This window comes from Sycon ciliatum, chromosome 5 (assembly GCF_964019385.1).
Source record: "Sycon ciliatum chromosome 5, ocSycCili1.1, whole genome shotgun sequence".
Classification (NCBI taxonomy): domain Eukaryota; kingdom Metazoa; phylum Porifera; class Calcarea; order Leucosolenida; family Sycettidae; genus Sycon; species Sycon ciliatum.
The window spans coordinates 3,922,761-3,932,069 of NC_088647.1; the positions used below are offsets into that span (position 1 = coordinate 3,922,761).

The window sequence follows — 9,309 nt, forward strand, 5'->3', positions numbered from 1 at the left end:
TGAATCAGGCAGTCGTATAAACGACTCCCTGATTGTAATTATTTTGTAGTCAGGAGGTCCTCCTGCCAGTGCGCACGTGCTGGCCTTGTAATTGTTCATTATTGTTATTGACGTCATGACCTTTGATAAATACCCACACTCCGATTAGTGACCACAGTACACCATCCTGAACAGTATCAAATTCAAATATATTTGCTTTGACTCTATAAATTCCACTGCACTTTTCCCTAAAATCAAAAGCCAATGACAGGTACTGTTTATAAAATACCAAAAGGCCAATAAATACTTTTTATATGCATACTCCATTTTAGGGAAAGTGCATGCTGGTCAACATAATTATTATGTATAATAAATGTGGTAGCCTCAGGATTTATTGCAATTACATGTCAGTTACCTCCGGGCTAGCTCCGGGGACCTCGGTTTTTATCAGGGAGTCGTATTATAAACCTGGTTTTTATACAATGATTGATTATGCTCGTACTGCACTGGTACATGGTATCCAAGAGTACATAAACCCAGGTTTATGTACTCTTGATGGTAATCCTTCATATGTACAGTCTTAAAAATTAAATGACCATCATTAATTTTTGTGTGCAAAATTACATGATTTTACATTGTATCATTAAATTTTTTGCATTCTCGAAATTTAAAAAAAAGAGAGAACGAGTACTACAGTCAAATCTGTCGTAAGCGACCGCCCCTTGGTGCAAGAAAAAGCGGTCTCTTACGGTAGATGGTCTCTTACGGCAGATGTATGGTAAATCCGGCATACCGGGCATGCATATAATTATGCTTCCATGTACTCAAATCGACGAGAATAATGTGATTTTTGGTATCATATTATTGGATATTCAATAGAATATAGGGGCGCACTTGCAAGACAGCGCATTTCACACCTTGAAGTTGACAGCACACTGGCAAGTACAGTTTCGCACCTGACTGAACGTGGGTCGCGGTCACTTACAGCAGATTTGAATGCAGCCACCGTGCATGAAATCGCGGTCGCTGGTCGCGCACAGCAGATGGTCGCTCTGGACAGATCAATTTGTACGTGAAACCGTTGGTGCACGGAAAATCGGTCGCTAACGGTAGATGGTCGCCTACAGCAGAGGTCGTTAACGGCAGATTTGACTGTACAACTTGTGCATGTATACAATCTGCTGATTGTAGTACTGCGAAGACGAAGTAGTTCAACTACTTGAAGTAATGCAGTAGACGCACTCTATCTGTCATCTTTCAGGCCACGGCAGGCTTCTACTTCTGTAAACATGTCTTCTTCTTCGGATGACTCTGCTGACGAGGATTTCAACCCGGAAGGTATGGGACATGCTGGCCGTTCGACGCAATGATTCAAAGTTGATATGAAAATAAATTTAGTCATTCAATTTGAATCCTCAAATTACTAGTAGTTTCGTTTTCATCCTGTTGGGCCTCCACGTGCATGTTCTGGGAGAAAAATATTAGCCTGGGTAAAAGGCAACAAGCGAAGTAGGTGCAATATGGGGAATTTGGTGAGAATGCGTTCAGTGACACCGTTCAAGTGGCTCGTTTCGCTGGCTCGTTCTCGTAGCAGCCACAGTCATTGTCACATTGGTGTACTACGGTATGACATGTGGATGTACTAAAATGAAAATGTCTTCCTCGTGGCACTAGTATAGTGCTAGCCAGTAGAATTCAACAAAAAGTGATTTTGTCTACCGTACTGGCAATATATATGGTCGCAGTGAGGCCATGAAGCGTTACATTGGCACATGTTTACCGCACGCAGGGCGTTACATGCAAAGTCGCACAGGAGCCGTTACACAGGTTTCTATATTGCCGCAGTCCTTTTTTTTGCCACGCGGTACACGTGCTTTCACAGTTTTCAGCCTTTGCAGTGCAAACTGCAATGAAAAGATCGCCGCACCCCGCCGGATGCGCGTTACGAACGCAACGAAAATTTGTCGCACTAGCCTGGTCGCGCGTTACGCCGCACCCCCCTGCGTTACGCGTTACGTGGCAACATATATTGCCAGTACGGTACTTTCTCAGCGTCGGACACGGTATGGTCACTACGGTATTGACCGTACCACTTTTTGCCCCTGTAGAGAATTGACAACTGACGGACAAACCAGTGAACAGTCAAGTCGTCGGAAAACAGAAGTGACTAAGGAGTTTTCTGCAAAGCAAGATTTGGAAAGCACGCGTGGGAGAGTGGCGCGCACGCTGCGCATGCGCATGTATAGCAATGACATCATAATCAGATGCATGATCATCAGACTAAGTATGAGTGGTAGATGTTCCACGTTCGTTAGGGCTCTAAATTTCCAAATTTTCGGCTCAGCAACTCTCCCTCACGAGTAAATTGTACTTCAGATCGCTGACCGTACCACACTAAAATACCTTCTGACGCCCCTGGTTATTAATATTATGTTATTATTGAGAGCTGAGCTATGAGCTACACACAGCAATTGGCTCTCAGTTGTCTCAGTTTACAGTAAAACTTGGGTTTATCGGGCCCTGCATCAAGCGAAGATCCTGTCCAGACCGGACAAATTTTTCATGCACAGACGGCCTGCAATAGAAAACTCACTTCAACAAGCAGAATACTGTGGAACGCGGAACGGACTTCGTCCACCAAGTCCGGTTGTGCCTGTCACAAACGAAGTCCGTACCATATACGCGCACCGTATGAACTTTCACATCCGCAGAGGCTTTTTTTGCAGGTCGCATTACAACCCTAGTTCGCAGCAGAGAGTAGTAAAATACCGGTATTTTACTACTCCCTTGTTCGCAGCATGGACTGCATGCATGTACACGGTTGTATAGATAGAAGTGCGTGCGTGTGTGTGTGTGTGTGTGTGTGTGTGTGTGTATGTGTGTGTGTGTGTGTGTGTGTGTATGTGTGTGTACACCTTGTTCACGTACATAAAGAAACATACATGTAATGGTGCTAGAGAGGTTCCGCACTAACGTAAAGTCGAGCAACTTTACGTTAGTGGGCGGGGAAAAACCCGTGAATTCGCGAGTTTGCACTCCACTTACGGAAAGTTGTCTACGGAGAGTACGTAGTTAAGGCTCTGATAACGTAGCTGGCCTGTAAGTGGATTGGGGTACAGATTTATGACTCTCTCCCCAGGTCGATCTGGTCGTACACTGCCGCGTTCGGAGTTGCCAAGAGCAGCTACGTGATTTGAAAACTCCGTTTGGCGGAACCCAGATGTGCATGCAGTTTACGTAAGACTTTCCGTAGATCGACTACGTTTTTTACTAACGTAATTACGTTATGCGGAACCTCTCTATTACATGTATTGACTTGGCTGAGGCATAGAACCAAAGATGACATCCTGCTGATCAATTTGACATGCATATTATGGGTCGCGTATGCCTCCCTGTATCAAGAGGAATCCTATCGATGGCATACGTCGCATCAGGATAGATTCCCCTACACCATGCGTGTCCGGCAAACACAGGTTTTACTGTATTGCGTGTAGTGACTCTTACAGGCACACAGAACATCGATAAAGATGGAAACCGTGCGGTTTGCTAACGATTGCCCAAAGGAACAAGCGAAAAGCACTGATTGCTACATTGATGTTTGAATATTGACGGCGCTACGTTTTCGGCACGGGTTACAGGCTGCAACGTGTGCATCCCCGAAAATCACAGTCCGCATCCGGCGCATCATGTGCATATGAACAGATGCAAGGTGGGGCAAGCAATGCACATTGTTGCGGAAACCAACCGTGCTTGCCCCTACCAGAGCCAGGGCCTGTGCATGGCACGGTACATGTGAACTACTTGTTCTTGGCTGTGCAGTACCGGTATGTTCTGTACTACGTTTCTAGTAGTTTCTACACAAGGGTAGCACGGAGCAACGCTGTATGTAGTTTTACTACACGTCTCCAATCTGGATAGTAATATTATAACTGCAGACCTGATAGCTGTCTTCACTAGCATGTGCTCGACTCCGGAGAGCATCGTCAGGTCTCGCGCCGCATTTGTTGTGAGTGCGTTTTACGAGCTTCGCTGTTTTGCCCTTGTGTCAGCCGCTCTGCACGCTTTGCTGCAAGCACACTCCATCAAGAGCAGATCTGATCTCTCATGCTGTGCACTCTTTGCTGCGGTGTGCACACTCTGTCAAGAGCAGAGCTGATCTCTCATGCTGTGCACTCTTTGCTGCAAGAGCAGATCTGATCTCTCATGCTGTGCACTCTTTGCTGCAGTGTGCACACTCTGTCAAGAGCAGATCTGATCTCTCATGCCCTGGGTAACTTGCTGCGTGTGGGCTTGTGCGTGCTTTCAGAACACGAGCAGAGTGACGTCAGCGACTCCACTGGTGAATCGGAAGGAGAGGCTACAGCAACGGTCGTAGCGGCCGCAGCGACCTCGACAAAGCGAAAGAAAGCGAAGCAGAACGTCCGGAGCACACGAGCAAGGTTTGTCTACTGCCTAGCTGGGTTGCGCAGGTCTCTGTTCTTATCTCTAGGGGTCTACTGCCTCATTAGCTGGGTTGCGTAGGTCTCTGTTCTTATCTCTAGGGTCCGCATTGAGGATGTCTTTCCTGACTTTAAAACGTCGATGTGCTTGTGTTCATTCATAGTCTGCCGTGGTCATTCCATGATACCTTAAACTATACCGGTGAAATACACGTTCTCGGTTCGCGGCCGATTGGTTTACAGTGGTGTGATATAGCAAGCAGGTGATAGTAACAAAGTAGTGCTGAGTCGGCTAGTATTTTCTTCGGGTATCGGGTTCGGGTAGGTTTCCACGGGAAGCACGGGTACCCGATCGGGTAATGTTTCCATGGTAGCACCACAATGCACCCCTTCCCTTGCACACTGGGTAGACATGTGGAGTATTACATGAATTTGTACACAGGCACTGTACATGATGTCATCTGCGACTTCGGGTTTTCGGGTACTATTCTGTACGCGACTACCCGAGGTCCTCACGGGTAGCACTGGTACCAGACTACCCGTGCACACCCCTACAACAAAGGGTGAGTAACAAAGTAAGAGCAACTAGGAGATACGTGCGTGGCAAGGCTTCTTACTGGCATTATAACTTGCCTTTGTGTGCAGCTTGCTGAGTGATTTCAATGATGTTTTGCACCTGTACCTCTGTATCGCAGGCTAGCTGCCGGAAGACAAGAGTCCTCGAGCCATGAGTCTGAATCCGAGAGTGACGAGGAATCCAAGGCCCGGGCAGATGACCTCTGGCAGAAATTTCAGCAGGACACCGAGAAGTTGTCATCGCGGAGGCGAGGCGTAACGGCAGCGTCAACATCAACAGTTGCCGTTTCTTCTACTGGCGTTGCTGCAACAAGCTCCAGTGAAACCAAGGTGTGGATAGCAAACTGAGTTGCTTTGGAGAGAGTGCATGCTGCTGTTGGCTGACCCCCGAGCTCTGCTTTCGGATTCCTGTAGCTCACTGCCAGCTCTCTTTTGCTCTGCTGGTGACGTTGATGTCATGCTCACTGCCGACACTCGCATCACTGCTACTGTGGGTTCTCAGCAATATGAGTTGTGGGTTTCTATCGGCCTGGTCTTGAGGGTACACATAACTGCAGATTCTTCTTAGATCCGAGATGGCAAACGCTTGGTTTGAGACAGATACATCGTTGCATGTCGCCTTCAATAGGAAACTTATCTAATATTGTTTATTGCAGTGGTCTGTTTATGAAACCTCACTCCAACACTCCAATAGCAGTCTCTTCACTGCGAACCGAATCCATTATGTTCCGCCGAATTTCATGAAAATTTTCAATGTGTAGGTGGCTGCATTGGAGTTTGCGGACAATAAGAACAGTGGTCTGTTCTTTACTTATTTATTTCCGCTGCTGCTGCTGTGGCTGCTGCTGTTGTTGCTGCTGCTGCTGCTGCTGTGGCTGCTGCTGTTGTTGTTGCTGCTGCTGTTGCTGCGGCTGCTGCTGTTGTTGCTGTTGCTGCTGCTGTCCTGCTTCTGCTGGTGATAGACTTGTGGGGAGACAACTGCAAGAGATGGTGACCTATCTGGTACGAGCACATCAATCACTTCAACGACGGCAATGGCTGCAGCAGCTATCGGTGCTGTATCCACTTCATCGCCTGCACAGCTACCAGCAGCAGAGGAAGCAGCAGCTAAACAACAGAAAGGCGTCAGTTCTACGACTGTGTCTGATGATTCAGTCACGTCAAGTGCTACTTCATCTACTGCTGCCGAGTTAGGCAGTGTTTCACAAACAGCCAGTAAGCCTAGCATATCGTCAAGTAGCCAAGACGCATCTTCCTCACTGACCAGCAGTGACTCGATACAGTCTCGGCTAAAGCCTACGCTGGGAAAAGCCTCATCCGTGTTAGATTCAACGGACAGGACATCTGAAATGCAGAACCGGCTGTCGGCTGGATTTGGGTAAGATTTGATCCCTGAAAGACTGCTATGTATGTCATTGTGTTCACTGAAGCCTGCAGTGTAGGTGTATTCAATGGTGCGAGCAGATCAGATGTTGGCTGTGTTTCTGTTTTCGTGCTTGTCTGTGAACAGTTGTTGGTGCGCGTGTGTGTGTAAGGGGGGGGGGGGGGGGTGTACTACAGTTGCGCTCGGTGAAATCCGACCTAAAGTGTTCCGATTACATCATTGTATTTGTACATGTGTACGTCCAGCCGCATTCGTGCCACTTCCAGGACATCCAGGGTGTGCTATTTGAAGGCGCCAAATATGCACTCTGGGTTGGATTTCACTGAGCGCAACTGTATATGCTCGGCGCACGTAGGCAGGTGTGCTTCCACATAGGTGTAGATAATAGATAATTATTATTGTGTTTGTTGTGTGCATTGTCTATGCCGCTGTTCTTGTTGCTAGGTCCCGCGGTCCGGGGTCTACCAAGCCCAGCGGATCTGCAGCACTGGCGGCCTTGATGTCGAAAGCCAGCGGGAAGAAATCGGAGGCATCGACTCTGGTACGTCAGCCATTAGTCTAGACTAGCGAATAGGGCTGTTACAAATTCACAGCAATGAGTATTAGTCAACCTTCGTAAAGAGTCCATCTGCCCTATTTCTGGAATTTGTTGTGCGCAAAGATTTGTAGCATTGGTCTCTAACACCGCACAATCGGTTATCACAGTTGAAGTCTGCTAGAAAAAGAATGTGTTCACTTGTTCCTGGCAGTAACACATGTTCTTAGTACAGCAACACCTATCAAGGCGACCACTCTGATAAGGCGACCACCTGTCCTAGAAGACCACTGAAACCAGGACCCAAGGGATGCTATTTCCAGTCAAATGACCCTGGATAAGGAGACCACCTGGTAACAGAGACCACATTTTTGCAGGTCCCTTGAGTGGTCATCTTGGACAGGTTTCAGTGTAGTAGTAGACTGATTGTTATTGTTTTCCCTGTTGTTACCTCGGTTGTTGCCCCCTGTTCTTGCAGGACAAAAGCCACAACGACTGGCAGAGCTTCAAATCGGCATCCGGTATTGAAGAGGACCTGAAGAAACACAACAAGGACGGGTAAGCAGACAACTCTCGTTGTCTTCCTTTTGCTTTGTTTGTTTGTTTGTATTCTTTATTTAGAGTGGGAAGTCCTAAACAGGCCCTTGCCTAATAACAATGGTCCCACTGCTTTGAAGCTGAGTGCGTGCCAGTACCTCCCAGTTTTCCTGTTCATCAGTTTTTGTTGTTTTGATTGGAATACTGTGGTCCAACATAGTGTAGTGTAGTGCCAGCATTGCACCAGCATTGGGCTTTTCCCCCAAACTGCAGTTTCTGTGGTGCCCTGGTTCTGGTGCCACGTCTTCCCGTCGCGGTGAGTTGTTGAAATACAATGCTGCTCCAGCCTGACTTGTATCAGCCACTGGGCAAGCCCCAGACCTGCCAACACTGGGCTGCAGACAGGTGCAGGATGATAGCTTTGTTCCTGAGCCCTGATTTCATTGACCAGCACTGTGGTCTGTCTCAATGAACCTCTCACCTTAGTTTTGGAACACATGCATAGGTGTTGTGTGTGTCTGTCCGTTGTGTGTGCATGCTTCTTCTCAAAGTTGCTGTAGAAATATTCGTTCTAGATGTTCATCGCCATGCTGTTGCTTTTCTTTCCTGCGTTTTCTTGACTTCTCTCCTCCTCCTTCCCCCCCCCCCCTCCAGATATCTTGAGAAGCAGGACTTTCTGAAGCGTGCTGAGCTTCGTGAATGGGAGAAGGAGAGGACACTGCGTCTTGGCAAACCAAAGTGATGGCTTCTGGCTACTTGCATGCTACGGAAGCAGAGAAGATTCCTCAACTTTGGAATCTGCTCCCATTGTAATGCTGGTGCTCAGCACACTGACTCATTCAAAAATATTGCAGTTGCGTGACCTGTGATGGGGATTCGGGGAGCGTTTTCACAATTGTTCTGGCGCCTTTGCTTTGCCTTTGCGGATCTCCGGTGCATTTTGTCGTGGCACCCTTTCGTCTGCTTTATCCTAGCTGGCATAGCGCGAGATGGAGAGATTTAATTTACGTTTATGGCGAAATCTAATTCTATCGACAATCCCCCCCCCCCCTTCCATGCTGTGTATTCTTTCTCTGCTCCATTGCAGTCTGCCATGCTGATTCTTGGTAAATCTTTTCTTATGTACTAGTACCCGTATCTACTTTTCCTAGCTGTGTTGGTAGGCGAGGTGATATCTTTATCTGACGATGTTTTTCCTTTGATTGCACATATCATGTAGTCATCTCCCTTCCAAGTCATGACATAAATGCATGACTGTGTATACTTTGAAGTAGTTGTAACTACTGGTGATAAACATCACAGCTGTCCGCAGCTATGGGGCCCCGGGGTAGGCTTGTACGTAAATCATTCCTCGTACACATTATTCCATGACTGGCATGAGTACGAGCAAGAATACTCCCAGAGGTAATCTGATCTGGTTATGAACAAAAACAATGAAAATCAATCACGAAAGGGAAACTGTTTATCGAGGTCAGATGACAGACGTTTGTAGCATGACATATGTACATGTAGCTGCATTGTAGCATTGCTATGATCATATTCATAATTATTATAATAATCTGTATGATCATTATAAGTAGATCTACTCGTACTCGTAGCCACTCCATGGACCTGTACCCGTGCCGTGCAACGCTCGCGCGCGATCTCGTCGGTCGATCGCTTGTTGCCCGCGAAATACAACACGTGCACGTGGCCCGTGGTCGCGTCGGTCGCCGGTCGACTCGACTGTTGTAGTGTACGTGTGTGGTCCAGGCTCTGCAGTCTGCCACAACCAGGGCAGGGAGTAGTACAATACCTACTCCCTGGCCACATCATGCCTTCATGGTAGATCTACTGGATGTGTGTGGGTATCGAATCTA

General features: G+C 47.4%; 1 protein-coding gene across 1 annotated transcript; it reads left to right on the plus strand.

The window, feature by feature from the left end:
* The first annotated feature begins 1,163 nt into the window (after nt 1-1,163).
* On the plus strand, nt 1,164-8,749 carry LOC135817223 (uncharacterized). The gene is made up of 7 exons (XM_065330351.1): nt 1,164-1,317; nt 4,286-4,418; nt 5,114-5,324; nt 5,957-6,372; nt 6,823-6,919; nt 7,392-7,471; nt 8,105-8,749. Exons 1-7 carry the CDS (start codon nt 1,269-1,271, stop codon nt 8,190-8,192), a joined length of 1,074 nt encoding a protein of 357 aa, XP_065186423.1. The 5' UTR covers nt 1,164-1,268; the 3' UTR covers nt 8,193-8,749.
* The last annotated feature ends 560 nt before the right edge of the window (nt 8,750-9,309 follow it).